The sequence below is a fragment of the Drosophila ananassae genome, chromosome 3R, assembly GCF_017639315.1.
Source record: "Drosophila ananassae strain 14024-0371.13 chromosome 3R, ASM1763931v2, whole genome shotgun sequence".
NCBI classification, from domain to species: Eukaryota; Metazoa; Arthropoda; class Insecta; order Diptera; family Drosophilidae; genus Drosophila; species Drosophila ananassae.
In genome coordinates, this window is record NC_057930.1 from 28,469,815 (window position 1) to 28,486,919 (window position 17,105).

The following is a 17,105-nucleotide window of genomic DNA, read 5'->3' on the forward strand; positions in this document are numbered from 1 at the left end:
CCCGTCATTTTTCACATTCAGTCTCTCCGCCTTAGGATATTAGTAATTGAAACTTTGCGGTCTTTCAAGGATGGAATGGAAAAGTTTTTGTTGTTAGCAAACAAAACAGCAAATAGAATTATTGTGAATATAAGCAGAAATCGCTGTCTGACAAATCGCTGTGGACTCTCCCGAGTATTCTTCGTTCGGCTAGACCTTCCTCACCGATTGTTGACAATTGTTTGGGGAATTGGTGAAAGATTATTTAATTTCACAGCCGAGTTTAGGGACGGAAATTCATTTCGCCAAGTGGATATTTTGAATGAAAAATGGGGATGCGGTGGAGAAGGACGACCAGTCTTGAGGATTCGAACAGGTGTCACCTGAAAAAGTGGCAAATGAGCAATTAGCCTAATTTGCACAGTCAATAAGGTGAAGTTAATTAAGCGCCAGTTCGGTTTGGCCTCCTGCCATTATCAATTTCCGAGAAAAACAATTAATCATTTATACGCTCATTATACTTTAAACGGGGCTAAATTCAACTTAATTTGTACCGACATGTCCCCACTCTGCCGCTGACGTCCAAAGTCCTCTGGCGAAATTTTCGGGCGTGGAAATTGTCAAGCCAGGATAAGACAGGACCTCCCTTGATCCGGCTCGTTCCTGCGCTTTGCCAGTTGCTATATTCGAGCTGGCTTCAATTGTGCCTGAAATTTGCTCGATTACCGGAACGCTCCGACAGGCTAACGGACTGGAATAGAGTTGGCCTAATCGGATGCGGTTCTTGGTGATTTGAGTCCTGACAACTGCCACCCAAAGTGGAATGCTGAAAGAACTTCAGCTGGGCTCAAAACTTGGGCAATAAAAAAGTGCGCCACGTAGTATTTGCGGAGAGAGGATTAAATTGATTAAGTTATGCAATTAAAGTAGATAATGGTTAAGTATTTTAAATCATTTGAGCTTACTTAAAATTTAAAATTTTTGTCTCAAGCTTCTGAAATATATTCGCTTCGATTTCAAAAAAATTTAAAGGACACCATATTCTGAAAGAGAAATTAGCATATCCATGGTAGAAGAAGAAACTTCTGTTCTGGGCTACCAATTACAGTAATTAACATTTATGGTGGTGACCTCAAAAGGCGGTTAAGTCTCGCTCCCACTTGCAACCCGTTAGGTAATTAAGTAGAAAATTGCAAAAATTAACAAAACAAAAAAATACTAAATCGAGTCGAGTTTTTACTGTTCTTCTTGCCCGGGCTATGAGAGATTTTCGGCCGTTGGCTGTGTGCAGGGTCTTAGACTGCTTAAGGAAAATTAATTAAAAATAAACATGGCACACGCTTGTTCTTTGGGAAATGCCAACCAAAATAGACCGCAGGCACCAAGGAAAATGGGCAAAACACCAGCAAAAAAGTCCAATGAAGAGGAGAGAGAGCCAAAGCGTTGGAGAAGAAAAACCCATATCCAGACAAATAAGAAAAATGAAAGCCGAGCTAGCCAAATTCCAAACAAAAGCTCACGAAACATTTTGCGGCCACAAATCCGAGACGATAAGAAAATAAGTAACAAAGAGCGGGCCGGCGGGACGAGGGCCCAACGAGACTGGGCGGGAAGAAAGGTCCTGGCTGGGAAAGAGAGAGTGAGCACCAAAAGTATTTAGTAATTACGTGAGGGCACGAGCAGGGGCGTCTGCGGCGAGAGAGGAGGGGGTAGGAGATTAGAACAGACTTTCCCTGGCTAGGTGAAAATTGCATTAGAGCCGTTCCGGAGTGGGGCCAGAACTACTTCCCCTAATAACTCGGGCATGCGAGCTCCCATAATACGACCCCATCCGAAGCGACATGGTCAGGCCCCGTCCAGGGTCGGGGTCCTCGGTTTGTGAACGAACAGCCGGAGGATATGATGCGTGGGGTGGTGGGGTCAGCATGCCATGAGACACATGAAAACTTTAGCACTCAGAAAGCAGGAAGCTATTGTTCTGTAGTGTCCACCCTCTGACCCAGCGGTAATTGTCCTGACCCCTCCGGGCACCCACTTTAATGCCTGCGGACCTTGGCCCCCCACATTTATTGTGGTTGCGGTAGGCCGAGGCCGTCAATTTTCTGATGTCTGATGTTTGATGCATTTGTATATTGATACATACACTGCAGAAGAAAGGTAATTTGAGTTTAATTTGTTAGCAACTTTGGCCCCAATTCGAAGGACCTTTTCGACCAATTGCATTTGGTGCGAGTGAATGTGACATGTGTGATTGGGGTCAAGTTAACTCGAGTTTGTCAATCGATGGTAGCTTTTCAACATGCATATTTGCTATGGCGTATTCTGCATTACTATCTTACTTCTCTCTTCTTTTGTATAATTACTTTAAAAATCAAAATTTTCAGTTTTTCATTAGACCAGTTTACAACAAACATAACATACAAGAACCATTTCTTAGCCATTCTCAGCAAAACAATTTAAAAACTTTCCGGCACTTATTTAAAGCTCCGAGTATGAACACGAACATCAACAAATTACATTAAAATTTCACCCAAATATCGGCAAGGCACATTTTGTAAAATGTTTGCTGTACACAAGCCAGGATAAATAAGAAATAAATCCTATTTTCCCATAAAAGGAAAAATATCGTGGCGAGATAAATCGAAGCTTGGAAACCAAAGAAGAAAATAGCCCAAAATGCATTTTGTATCAAAGGAGAAAAGTAATAAAATATTAAAATAAATCAAGAGGAAAAACAAGCTCAAAGTACATAAATACATGAAAAAATATTCCCAATTCAAAATAAGGAAAAAATGCAGAGATAAAAATATTTCTGAGGGAATAATATTCATGCGCTTACAAAGGACGAGTTTTCCGAGTCCTAGTAAAACAATATGATCCGATTATCTGATAAACAGTATATAAGCTGAAGTATCAGCCTTAGGAAGAAACCGAATACCAGTTGTTGCAGCTTTCCAGCTAGAAATTACTTTATTTCCAATAAAATTAAATTTTATATATTTTTCAAATAATTTTACTGTCCAGACCAGCAGATCCACTAATCGTCAATACTCTTCTTTCATTGCGAAACTTTTATTGAACCCTATTTTGTTTGTCGAGTCCCAACGAATGAGAGCGAGCTGCAGCTGTCAGCTAAGAGCTATACGTTTGGTTTTCCATAAATTTCCAAATACCACTGCCGCAGCCCCTTATTTGTAAGTAAATGGAACAGATCCACATTGGTGATTTGTGGCAATGAACTGTAGGCCAGAGAAATTAACACAAGTCGCTTTAATTTGCAATTTCGATTCAGCTGGCTTTCGTCGAAGGTTCTTTCAAATGTCTATTTGCTGATTCCTAGACAATAAAGCATCGGGGTGCATGTCGGGTATTAATATATTAAATGAAAAGACCCTTCCACTGGTATTCTTTTTCCGCCCCGCACTTAGCTTCCCAATCAATTCACCCTCGCCCACAAATCTTTCCAATCCGTCGTCGCGTGAGAGTACCAAATTTTGGCTGGCAATCAAAACGCATTGCCAATCAATTGATTTACACAAAGCCCCTTTCCTGCCAGCAGGCCCACCCCCAGGAAGCCACCCACTCCGACATTGTTCATGTCTGATTTGGCAAATAGCTGTCACTGGGTTATCATAATGTCACTCACAGCGACTGGGTGGACATGGTAGACATTTCAATTCCCAAAAAAAAGGAATTATAATGGAACTTGAAATTTAACAATCTTTAAGATACTGTTTTCCAAACTATTTTTGGCGTTCGTCAAAAGCCATTTGCTATCAATTCCTTTTACTGAATATTTAACCGATTTTCGCTTTAAATTTAAACTTTAATCATTTATCTTGTTTTGTGTCACCTCTGTACGGCTAATTAAACTAATCCAATCCTTGACCGAAAATCAACAGCCAGAGTGTTAAGTCAAGCCAAAATATATGTTACGGCTTTGGCCCGGACCGGACTTGCTGGCAAAGGACAAATAGGATAACAAAACATGACAAAACAACAACAGCCACTGGAGCAGGATAAGTTCCGCAAAAGACTAACTTAAATTTATAGGCATTGAGAGCAGGAATTGCAACTTCCGGCACGACCGGCAAAACATATACTGCCACATACTGAGCGTTGGGGGAACTCCCCAGATCTTGGGGGACGCAGAGGGACTTACATGGCAACTTCATTTCGCAGGAGCTGGAACTTTAGAGAAGTTCGCTTCCCATGAACCGTTACGTAGGCGAGTACGAGGACAAGGACGAGGACGAGCACAAGATAAAATATAAATGGCTTCGGTTTTCGAAGCGGAAGTGCCACTGATAGCCGTCACATGCTGAAGATTTACTTATTAATGCCTGTTTCGAGTCCTGGGCCGACATCCTGCTCTGCTGGGGGGAATCCTGCGTGGCTTGGCTTTGTTTTGCTTTGTTTTCAAGCCGCCCCACCGAAGCCCCCTCTAGCTTGGCACCTTTCCTGGCCTTTTTGCTTACCCTCTGTTGACTTTCGACACCCTCCTGTGTATTTGAGACATAATTTTCGCCCAGAAGGATGTCTTTGGATAAAGAACACTGCAGTCAGAGAGGACAGGCTGTTGCTCTTTGCTTTTAGTGAATTTGACAGTTTTATACGATTTATGTCATGGTAAATTAAAAATTACGCGTTCTGCCCGTCTCGCAAAGTAATATGGCTTGCTGGTGCAAAACGGGGAGGGTTAATTCCAAGGGTGAAATCTGCGGGGGTGTGGCAGGGGTGGGTTTACATGTGCACAGTGGATAAGATAAGAAGGAGGACATTTGGAATAACTGGCGGGGTGGCTGAGCAATATCTTATCTTTGAGTGGATCTCTAAAGTAGTTTCTGGGGCCAAGGATCGGAGATAAGTTTTATTTATGAACAGTATTTGCATTTAATTTACCCAATTGTATAAAAAATGAACATAAACGTCATATATGGAGATGATCATATGAGTCTATGCTAGAATTTTATGTTATTTTCCACTTGAGCTACAACAAAAGGCAGAGGGACCTCGAAGAACCAAATAAAACACTTTATTCCATTCAGAGATTGTGAATCAAAATTTTACATCTCTCTGGTTTTCATTTCCCGTTTCCGACATCACGAAATATATAAAATTTCAGCAACGAATCTGGAACGTTAATCTCTTCGTTAAACTCAAGTTATTTACAGGTCAACAAGTTGCCAGCTCTTTCGCGATAGAAAGCGAGCCACCTGAAAATAAAAGGAGCCTTGAACCCAAACAGTCCACAAACAGCGATCCCCTCGGCCGAAACTACCATTTAACAGACACTTGTGTGTCCCATTTTGTTCGCCTTGCCACGACAAATTGTATAAAAATAAAATGGTGGAAAGGTGGACAAAAAATACCGAAAAATTTAACAAATCCTCAAATAATTTGAACGTCTGCCCGAGGCGGACGGTAAGTGTGTTAGTGCATTTCTGTATGTGTGTGTGTGAGTGTGTTAGGGGGCGTGGCAACACGGACACTGTATAAATTTCCACCTGTGCTCCGTGCGAGGAAAAACCCGCTGCCACTGCAATTTTCGCCTCTCGGATCGGCAAAGGAATGCAAAAGCGTGCAAAAAATGCCAAAAAAGGACGAGAGAGAGAGGGACGAGACCGCCGATTGCCACACATACATATGTGTTGGAAAGGGAGCGAAGGATCGAAAACGGATAATAAAAAGCTCATTGCAACAAATTCCTGCACAATTTCCAGCGTTAGATTAGAAACCGTGCACAAAAGAGTGAGTCAAGGGTTTTCAAAAGGCACGAGTAGGAGAGGCTGGGGTCTGGAGGGTGTTGGTTTTAAAAAGGGAGCAGACACCACATAAAACGCTAGATTTTTTATTTTTAAAATCCTTCTGGAGGCCACCATTTTTTCTCGTATTCTTCTTTTATTACTTAGCCAAGCCGTGTGACTGTGTTCGCTTTCAGTTGTTTGATCCCCGGCACTTTTTCATGGCTTTTCACCTCGCGACCTTCCAAGTTCCAGTTCCCCTAAACTATGCGCTATCTCTCTCAATCTATCCACCCCCTTCTCGTACTTGAACATTTCCCACGTTGCTTTACACTTGGCCACTTGTTCGTGGGATTTTATAAGCTTAGTTGGCGATTTAGCGATGCTTGTCTTATTTAGTTTTTAAATAAATGGCCAAGGATGTTAAGTTGGCTTTGCCTTTTGCGCTGCAGAGCAAAAGTGGCTAAGTCTTGTTGGATTTGTCGTTGCTCGAGGGCCCTTGCCTGATTCTGAATCAGAACGGGCGATTATGAGAGGTCTAAGACAAAGCTACAGGGCTATTAACGAACCATTGTTGAAGTCATTTTTATTCAAGTATCTGTTTAAAAACTTACTCTCTTTTGAGTGTAATTTAGCTGTTTATGTAAGCTTCATACTAACGTTTTTAAAACTTTAGTTTTCGATAAAGTTTTAACGAAACATATTGAGGGTAAGCTTTTAGTTAATTGCATTAGAGAACGCCTGGAGATACTTGCGGGCGTTAGGGATGAAACATTGCAAACACTCCGGCAGAAATCTGTTCAAAGTTACATAGAAAGGCATTAAATTTAATGAAAAAGGCCCCAAACCCCTAAACCAAACGGACTACAATTTGTCTGTAAGGAAAAGTGGAAAATGTGCCATTAAATGGCAAACACCGAGCAGCAAACTCTTTAAGCGTAAACAAAGAGGGGAACCCAGACTGAGACCGGGGTTTTTGTGCTTAAATTTCATAATCAACACAAAGGACAGACACAGAACCCTGCCACCGAGTCCTGAATGTCGGCGTTGAATGGCTCCGCCGATCCGGCAAAGGCAACACTGAGAGGGGGTGGTGTGTGGCTGGGCCAGGCTGGGTTGCTTCAACTTGGTCAGAATTGGTGGAACTACGAGTGCAGTGAGGAGTGCTCATATGTGAGTGACTGACTGGATGTGTTTGCGTTTGTGTTTGTGCAGGACAAACAACAACAACAGCAGTGGCTGTGGCAGCATTCATTTTCGCCAAACCAAAAGAAGTGACATAAAAATGCATTAAGCTAGAATTGTCAACAATTTTTCAAGCCACCCCCAAAGGACGGCAGACGTGGAGTCGAGCATCCCCGACGCGATGGCGTCAAGTCCGCCTGAATAAACAGCCCGGAAAGGACCTCCCTTCTCGGCTTGGCTTTGGCAAGAGGGAGACTGATAACCCCAGATGGTAGTCAAATCTGACTGAATAATGACTACCCAACTCGGGGACACTAATAGTGGCCGTTATGGGTTTTGCGGAGCTGGAGCTCGTATTGGGTTACACTGTGAAGCGATTTTGCATTTTTAACGTCAGCACAAATTATGATAAATTTGGCGCCAGAACTCCCCAGATATGTCCCGATGTCGGGGGTAATTGCTCGACAGGATTCGAGAGCAACCCCAGTGATCTGAGCAAGTTTCGTGAACTTGTCGACCAGGCTAATAGAAAATTAAAACTGCAGACTGCCGCCTTTCCCATCTGTTGCTTGAGTGCAAGTGTAAGTCGGCGTTATGCACATTTCAAAAGCCAAGCCCCATAAACTTGGACTTTGCAAAGTTTCCACTTGGCCAAGGAACTCATAGTTATTCGCCAGTTTCTTGGGGTAAACTGTGTGGTCAGTCAGGCAAATGCTGCTCTTGGCCAGGACTTCATGTGGAAGGGAAATTATGTGCCAGTTGAGGTCATAATGCGGTGGGGTCAGGGGTTCATAGTTTGCCAAAACTTTCAGTTTGCTTCTTTATAGTTTTAGTCTTTTCAATTAGCTGCTCGGAACTTTCAGAAACATGCTTTGACACAATGTGTCATAATTTCAACAACTCAGGGCAAAGAAAAGGGCTGCTCAGGTAAGAACTTTAGATGTCATTAACTCCAAGGGATAATGCATTTAAAGTTGAAAAAAAAAAATGCATTGCAATTCATTTACAAAGTTTTTCAACATTTTTTCACCTTTCCAAGAATACGAAATTTAAGTAATATTAAAGATATTGAAGATTTTATTTGGCTTTACCAGATTTGAAGGCTGCAGGGACACAGCCCGTTGTCCAATTCGATTACACGCTCTCGCATAATCCAACTAAAGTCCTTGAGCTGGACAAAAGTAACCAACCCGCAGAACAATCTGTTAACTGGGCCAACACTTGGGACTCTCCGAGGATATGGCGGTGGCCGAGTGTAAATCACGGGGCTGTCGGTCATTTGTTTGACACTTGAGATGGGACGAGTCTGGTCGTCACTTCTTAATATATGTCATGCATGTTGCATAAACAAGATTTAAACAAAAGCACAGCAGCAAAGGCAAATATTTGCCGCCGCGTGTCGCCAACAATGAGGCCGGATGAGGCAAGGATGGTCCCCAAGGACACCCGTCCCGTAGAATCTGGCATTGCCCTTTCCCTGCCGCTGGTACCACGTCGAGTGCGGTCTCGTTTTTACTTTGTATGCCACTCACGTTGTGCTCGTTATTCATATTTATTGCACACGTTGTGAGAAGTTCCGCCTCCTCCGGGTTGGACGGAGGAGTAGTCCTGCCACTGGAGTCCTGGTGGTGCTCTTCTATGCAGGCCACCTCCCCGGACAAATGGTCTGGTTGCATGTGCATTGTTCTTGCTGCGGGGGGCGGGTACTGGGGTCGAAGTGGTATCCATTCTGGTGGCGGCCCCTCTTGCGGCAGTAGGCGTGCGGCTCGTGTCTGGCTGTAAAAACTTTGCAATTACAGTTATTTGATGGGATTTACAATGCACCTCCCACACTCGTGCCAGGTTGTTTGGACATTCATTTGTTGCCGGATTGTTGCAACCTTGTCTATTTAGTGTGGCATGAAATGGGAGCCACAGAAGGCAAAAGGCGCTAAATGACAGTGGGGCAGACATTAGTGGCAGGAGTGGCTGGAGAGAGGAGTCATAATAAAAGCAAATTGAGGTTTGAGTATGTCTCAAGGGCAATGCAATTTTCCGGAATGTGGCTAAGGATTTCCGTTCTAGATTTTGAATGATACGTAACTTCTTGACCACAGGCCGAAGGCAGGCTGTTCTTAACAACGATTAACTAATAAACTGCTGCACTACAAGGCATTCAATAAAATTGTTTTTCATGCCATCTCACTTAATCAGACAACAAATTATTCACATTTTACAGGAATGTAATAACTTCAAACAGCTGAAGGGTTGGGCCTCTTCAACCCACGGGCCTTCCGCTTCGTTATAAGCCGATTTATTTTGCCAAGTCAGGATGAAAATATTCTTCAATAAAAAAGTGAGAAAAAACTGTACAAATTTTCCTGTATTAAACATGTATGAATGATAGTCTGTGCGGGCGCTTTGGGGTATGAGAGAGTTCAGTCAGTTAGAGATTTGTGGCATAAAGCCGTGCCCAAAGTCATGTCAATACGTGATCAGACTAAACATTAAAAATGGCCAAAACCAACAGAGACTGGTCGAATTCAAGGTACCCTATTATTTAAAAAAAAAATATGTACAGAATGTGGTTTTAAATACGTATAACATAAATACACAAAGTTCGGGTTATAAATAGATTATATTTATATTTTCATTCACCATACAATATTCAAAACGACAGTTCTTTTTTGAAGGGTAAATCAGAACATCCGACAAATATCTAAAATACCGTGGGAATCGTTGAGTCAATAAAAGCCGTTGGGGATTTATTTAATAAAAATTCCAAATAATAAAACTGAAAGTGTCTGCCATAAATTATGCACAACGCCGTAAACCAAAGTAGAAAAACAAGGGCGGCGATTGTCATAAAACAAAAATGAAATTGATAATAAAATAAAAGCAAATTGTAAATTAAAAATGAGCCTGTGATGATTTTTATCACTTCCAGTTGATTCCTATTAGACAAAGCCTGTGGGAATTGTTTATTTAGTTCCCTTTTCAGGTCCAATGCGCTGAAAGCCCAAATGATTTAATGGTCTTGTTGGAAGGTTTGTTTTTCATTTTTTTGTGTTATTTTTTAATTTCAGAGCTGATCGCCGCATTAAGAGATGTCCGAGTGCGAGTTCCTCATGCGGTGAGGCGGAACGAGAAGGCGATTCTGAAATGCTTCTACGACATCGAAGACGACAGCTTGTACTCCGTGAAATGGTACAAGGGACGTCGGGAGTTCTACCGATATACACCGAAGGAGACTCCGCCAATGAAAGTCTTTCACTTTCCAGGTGTCAAAGTGAAGGTGAGTGGATGGGTGTTTTCCAATAAACAAACTATTTGTCTACTTATGTTTATTTGAGGCCTAAATTACAAAGAAGAACTGCCAAAAAACATCATGAGAGAATTTATAATGGCCGTATTTAGTGAGTTTCTTATTTTTTCATGTTTTCATGTAATTCTGGATCTGAGAGAATAATATCTTTGTAGAATAAAATGGCAGTTTATTCAAGGCTGTGATTTAAAATGTTGACAATACGGCCATCAAACAATCAACGGACATTGTCCATTTGCTTTACAGTCCACCCAAATTCGTAACTTTGAGGGCACTAGAGAACTGTTATTTAAAAATACTAAAAATATTCCACCCACAGATTTGTGTTTTGGTTCTATGCATGCCATTTGCACCGCCAATAAAAAAGAGGGCACGCAAAAAACATGAACCAAATAAATTAAACTAAACTAAACGGGTTGCGGCTTCAACAATGTAAAACATTTGCGTTTCCAGGCATTCAAATTGAACGCGTTGCTACAGTTAAAAAGAATGGTCAGGAGTGTGGGGAGGCGATGGATGGAATCACGAGAAATTTCAATGCACAATCAAATCAAAACACGGTTTTTAACTTCCGCTTCATCGCAGTTACGATCCGGAAAAATAGAAACGCGCACACATCCACATTCTCCGAGCATTGAGAATCCGTTTCGGGTCCTGAACTTTTTTGGTTTTTTATTTATTTTATAGTTTCGAAATACGTTCGAGGTAGCTGGCAATATTTTTCAATAAATATTGGCATTTTTAAATTGGTTCAAAAATTATTCAGGCATATAAAGAAACACGTTGGCATTTTATTTATTTGCATACGGCTTTTGTGCGGGAATTTCTATTTTTCATTCAAATATATTTTTCCAACTCATGTGAGAAAAAATAAGATAAAAACATTCTTTGCATTTGAAGAGCTATTCTCTATCAAATATAGTGACAATAGCAGAAGAATAGAAATGTTTCCCGCCAATATAGTCTGGCAAACACAAACGAAAGAAAATTTATCAAGTTTAAAAAATAATAGAAAATAGTTCCACTTTTTTTATAACCTAAAAAGGTTAAAAAAATATACTAAAACAGATATTGTATTAAAGAGGAATTTGTTTAATACCTTGCATTTTTTTTAGCAATTATAAGGTATGTGAAAACATAAAAATGAATGTTTGAATAAAAGCCTCGTCGATAGCCAAAGAATGCATATTCGTTTTCATCTTTATTATTGAAAGCCTCTTAAAATGTGCAAAAAATATTTTACTACCGAATATATAGAAACCGGAAGCAATCCAGGGAGATACGTTTGTTGGACAATGTTTCATCTGTGTATGCGGATATACGATATGTATAAATAAATATGAATATGTGCGTCCTGGATTTTAAAATAAAATCGAACTTTTATTGTGTGCACTCGAATATCCTCAATACGCCTTCATTTTTTTCATTTTACAGCGAATGTCCTCGAACGAGAGCCAAGTGGTACTCGATGCAGTTACAATGGCTACATCCGGTAAATACAGTTGCGAAGTATCTGCGGATGCGCCCTCATTTCATACATTAATAGCGGCCGCCGAATTGGAAGTTATTGGTAAGTGAAAAAAATTCGGGGTCCTGTGAAAATCGGAAAAGGAAATGCTTCCCGCGCCCATTATTCTCACTTTTATTAAATAGTTTCTGGATTGGAGTGGAATTTTATATTCTGAGTGCAAATGTTTGTTTTTCAAAACTTAATTAATTTTTATTTAAAGTACGTTCCACGTCAAAAAGAAAATAAGAAAACTTTTCAACTTCGACTCCCGGAGGCAAAGATAACTTTCCAAGTCGGCCAACTGTCATATTCAATTGGGCGGACCAAGTCTGAGCCAGGCCAATGTGTGTGGACTAAGACTTTGGACATAAAACTTAAAAATAAACTCCGAGCTCGAATGTTTTGGCAGGAAGACGGACAAAGTACAAACAAATTTGAGGCTAAACGAGATAAAGACGAAGATATTTAGCCAGCAAACAAAATAAAGACCTTGAGAGCAAATGTTTTGCCAATGGTTTAAGCGACGGTCAATAAGCTGACAAACTGAATGCGTGGGTGTATGAGAGGGAGGCGGTAGTGGGCGGATAGTAATGTGGTGGGACGAAGAGCCTTCGACGGGTTCCTACGTCCATTTGTTGACGTAGGTAAGCTTAAATTGGCTTGACAAACTTTGGGAAGTGTGTATTTCATGTTTTGTGTCACAAATGCGGATGTGTGCGACTGCCTGGTCTCCATTCCGACATTCCAAATATCTAGATGATGGACATTAAGAGGAATTATTTTTGTGGAAAATATCCTTTAGAGAATGGGTCCTTGTCAGCTTTCGAGTTTCATTGATGTAAAGATTTTTGGGATCTAGGCTGGAGCACGCAATTAAATTGTAGGTCCGGAGAACTGCCCAGGAGATCTCGTAATTATTTCAATTATGAAATGGCCTCTTGCCATGCACATGCACATGATACACATCCACACAGATGCAGCTGTCGGACATTGATTGTTGCACACACACCCTCAAATCCCTCTCACACACTCCCACTTAGCCATCCCAATTGACAGGCGGACAGGTGGGGTCAGGGTTTTGGCCGCACTCTGGTTTTTCCGAATGCCGCAGAGTATCAAAAATATAGTGACAAGCGATCTGCTTCACCTGTAAACTGCTGCCATCTCGTTTTACTCTCATGCTCCACTCTTCTCTTCCAGAAACGCCGCACAATCCGCCATTCATAACGGGAATACGGGCTCGATATCGGGTCGGCGACATATTGCGAGGTAATTGCACATCGCGCCACTCGCGACCGGCGGCCAATCTCACATGGACAGTGAATAATGAAGAGGTGAGTACCACCCCCCTTGAAAAATACCGCCCTACCCCCTACCCAACCCCAACCAGCAATGCACATTCGACGCCCTTGCAAGCGCCGGGAATTATGCAAACACAATTTTCTTGTTTTCAAGCTCTGGCATCTGGTGGAAATTTATGCGTCTGTTTTTGGAAACGGGGTATCCGGGAATACGGGTTAAGCTCGTTCTGTAATTACCAGAAAAACAGACGCATTCGTGGAGATCAACGCATCCCAACTCCTCCTATAACCATACATTATGCCGCCCATGCCCAGAACGTCAAATTTTAGGTGCAATTTTTATTTTCGGCCATCGTTTCATCCATACATTTGTGCATATGTGCTTGCGTATCTGGCAATCGGGGGATATGGAAATGGGCTTGGGAAATGTGCGGAATTAAGAGAGGTCTGAAAGTACCCTCGAGTCGGGGGGCAATTTTCACAGCTTTGCATTTTACATTTCTCAATTATATTTTCCACTTGTCGAGATCTACGCCCACTGAATGAGCACACGTCCGTGGCAAGCACTCCGGTTACGGTGAAAATTAATGTTCCCGGCGGGAGTGGTAAGCCGAACCATTAACTTCCTCGCATACTTTTATTTAAATAGGCCCTCCAGACGATTCAGGGCTTATTTGTCTATTTAGGAAGCGATTTCAAAGTATCCCTAAAAATGTTGAGATATTTTATCGCCGGCATATCAACATATGATTTAATAATGCTAGCAGTGTCGCACTCCTAACCGCTGCATTAGAATTGAAATCCTATTTTTATTTAACCAAGTCAATTTAGTCTTTTCCAGACAAACAATGCATTGTTTAATTTGGCGTGAACATGCCATCAGCCATATGGGAAATTAAATAATAAAAGACGCCTGCCTAAATAATTAGCTTGCGTTTCCTGCACAAAAATGGCGAAGAGCAGAGTGAGAGGGGGAGTCTATCGTAGAAAGAGACGGCAGCTGCAATTTCAGCATCAGTCAACGGCAAACAATGCTTATTGATGCTGCATTATAGGAGCTCCACCGGAAACTGAAAACGGGTTACAGGCAGTGGGAAACAAAGCCAACACGCACACGTCCATTTCCCTCCTCCCAGAACACACACTCACAAAACACACCCATGCACTCATACACATACATATGCGTGAATACGTATATACAGACAAACCACAATGGCGGGTTTGGGTGAATAGAAAAGCGAATGGCGCTGAATTGGTTTGGCGAATTGAGTCGAGTTGAGTCGAGTTGGCCACGCTTGGTCGATTGAATGTCCCTAATCCTCTACACACCTCGCCTGCCGTTCGCTCTCGTTCACAAAATACGCTTAACAATACATAAAAAAAACCACCAAAAACACACCACAAGTCTGGCATCCGTAGTGAACCACTTGCGAAATAATCGGGTAACAAGCACAAAAACCAATGTTTCCCCCAACAACGAAATATCTCGGACTGCTAATCGGTCACTCTGATGCATAAAGCAAATTACTCAGCAGTCCAGAAGTCAATTAAAGCTGACAAAATTGAAAATATGTCAAATGTCAACGGGAGCAAAGTCCATTGAACTCATTTTCATAACTGATTGGACATTCAATAAAGCCGACCGAATGAAGTGCTTTGATAGCCTAAATTAGACTCAATACATCCTTCCCCTTTTCGAATTCAAATATTGTCCCCAATTCAAATATTGTGTTAATTTTTGCCAGGTCAATCCTTCCCACGTGCGTCACCACAAAGTTGTCAGAGAATCTCGCAATGACCTGGAATCCTCGATTGTGGGTATTCATTTTGTTGTAACCGATCAGCACTTTGATAATGGAAAGCTAAAGGTAAATAAAATTGGATTTAAGTTGGTTACTGGCTTCATTTTCCCTTTTGCAGCTTCGTTGCAGTGCCCAGCTGCATGACATTTATTGGAAGACCACCGAAAAGACCGTTCTCGAGGTGGATCCGTTCACGAAATACGGAAATGGGGCCAATGGAAACAGGGTTAGCCCCGACGAGTTTTATGACCAGTACACGCTTCACGAGGAAGACCAGTTCCACAGCAAGAAGAATGGCTTCCTGACGCACCTGCAGGGTGAGTAGAACAGCCAATTAGTGCTAGGAAACACTTATCCATATACACTCGAGAAAAATGAAAAAATATAAGGCTACAGTTGAACTTGTGTATCTTGAATTTCGTTTTTTACTGTGCAATCTATGTCTCTTTCATTAAAAGGTGCAGTCATATTTGGGCAGAAAGGGACTGTCAATGATTTTGATGTGGCCTAAAAAACACTTTGGTTCAAGCTACACAAGCTCCCCTGTAGTCAGTTAGGAGAAAAATTGCAAACTACAGAAGAACATTGAATACATGGCCTGCATTTGTCTGCGTCTCTTTCTATTTCTCGCTAGACTTGTTTTATTTTGTATTCCCAGGCGAAGAAGATGATGGAATAGACAACGGTGTAGAGGATGGGGGCGCAGCATGGCGAGGAGCCGGGTCGTCCAGCTCCCGCCTAAGTCAGTCCTGGGCGGCAGGCGGAGGCGGACTGTTTCTGGCGGCGCTCAGTTGGACGCTCGGCAGGCAATTAGTGTCATCGCCGTTGGAGGCGGCGTCAAAGACCGAGAGTGTGTGCAACACCTGCAAAACCCAAAACTCGCGCAGCCAGAGCACCCAGGGCCGCCCGGGCAGGAGGCATTGCCAGATCCGACGGACACAAGGTATGCGGGTCATTGCAACAAAGCACAAGAGATGCCTGCGGGCCTCCGACTGCAGCTGGCAAGGATGCAGCACCATCACCCTCAGCACAAACAGGAGCGGCAGAAGCACCCGGCAATTAACATGATTCCATTGTCACGCAACTCTAGTGCCACACTTCAGGGATGGGGAGGACGTGAGGTTCAAACCAAAAACCGAAGCGGAGATGGAGGTGGACGTGGAGGTGGTCGAGGGAGTCCAGCTAAATAAGGAAGAAAAGGATATGGGAACTATTTCAGCCCAAGGCCAAGACCCAGAAGCTACAGCAAAATGTATCTAAAATATTTATACACCTACACTACCACAAAGACACTCGTTTCAGATAGCTCAAAGTAACTTCAGATGCATTTAGGTAAAAATACAAAATAAAATTACCAGAAACACGCTGCAGCGATACTTATATGTTCACTTTTTCGGGGCGGAGGAGATAAGGGTTCGAAATGGTTTCCGGCTCATACAAACTTCAGGAAAAGCTTTAGATTTAATTAATTAGATTTAATTAAATTATGAATTAAAGATGGACTCCATAAAACTTTTTGCATTCAATGATTTGAAACCATTTGGAAGCCGCTCCCCACTTAGTTTTCGTGTCATTAGATGAGTCGAAAAGCCAGAAAAAGAAAACATGTTGTGCTAAGCTTTTAATTCTTAGTTCTCTATACATTTATATATATTTATATATATCAAAGTCAAGATTATTTATAAATCATATAAATGATGTTTATGTATATGTATATGTACTATATAAAGTTATACTTAATATGCCTAAATGTATTTGCCCCAAAACCAAAAAGCAAACGAACGGCAAAGTTAAGCAATTAGATCCTAAGTTTAAATATTGCCTACACATGTAAAAGAATATATGTATTGTACTTGTATATAATATATAATTGGAACACGATAGACAGATGGATAAAAGATATGTATATTATAAGTATTTACGGTAGATAATCAAAATAAAAATCAGAAGAGAACTAAATGGAGATTTTTCTTAAACGTGGTCGTTAGATTGAAATTCATAATTATATAAGTTTATAGCACTTCGTCCTCTATTCTTCGTCAGAGGCCAACATAATTAATTAGTGTACATTTGTTGGAATCCCTGGACAAATTACTCATGAATCTGCCCAAAACCACCCCAGGAGCTATATCCCATAATGAGCTCGAGATCTCCCCTTAAACAAATGACAAACAATAAAACGATCCCAGGGGCTGGGGACCTGTAACGAAATCCGAATGGACATCTCGCATCTGGCCATTAGCTTGTTTTCCTTATTCTGGTTCACAAACAATTAGCATA

At 41.6% G+C, this 17,105-nt stretch overlaps 1 protein-coding gene across 2 annotated transcripts in view; it reads left to right on the plus strand.

Moving 5' to 3' along the window:
* The window catches only part of LOC6497751, a 29,832-nt gene extending 13,048 nt beyond the window's left edge, over nucleotides 1-16,784 (plus strand). The window contains exons 3-8 of one of the 2 annotated variants that reach the window (XM_032451736.2): nucleotides 9,974-10,182; nucleotides 11,647-11,782; nucleotides 12,923-13,056; nucleotides 14,769-14,891; nucleotides 14,944-15,142; nucleotides 15,460-16,784. In XM_032451736.2, the coding sequence (XP_032307627.1) occupies nucleotides 9,974-10,182; nucleotides 11,647-11,782; nucleotides 12,923-13,056; nucleotides 14,769-14,891; nucleotides 14,944-15,142; nucleotides 15,460-15,893 (1,235 nt within the window). In that variant the 3' untranslated portion in view covers nucleotides 15,894-16,784. The remainder of the gene's footprint in view (nucleotides 1-9,973; nucleotides 10,183-11,646; nucleotides 11,783-12,922; nucleotides 13,057-14,768; nucleotides 14,892-14,943; nucleotides 15,143-15,459) is intronic. The other variant, XM_001961389.4, reaches the window with a different exon arrangement.
* The last annotated feature ends 321 nt before the right edge of the window (nucleotides 16,785-17,105 follow it).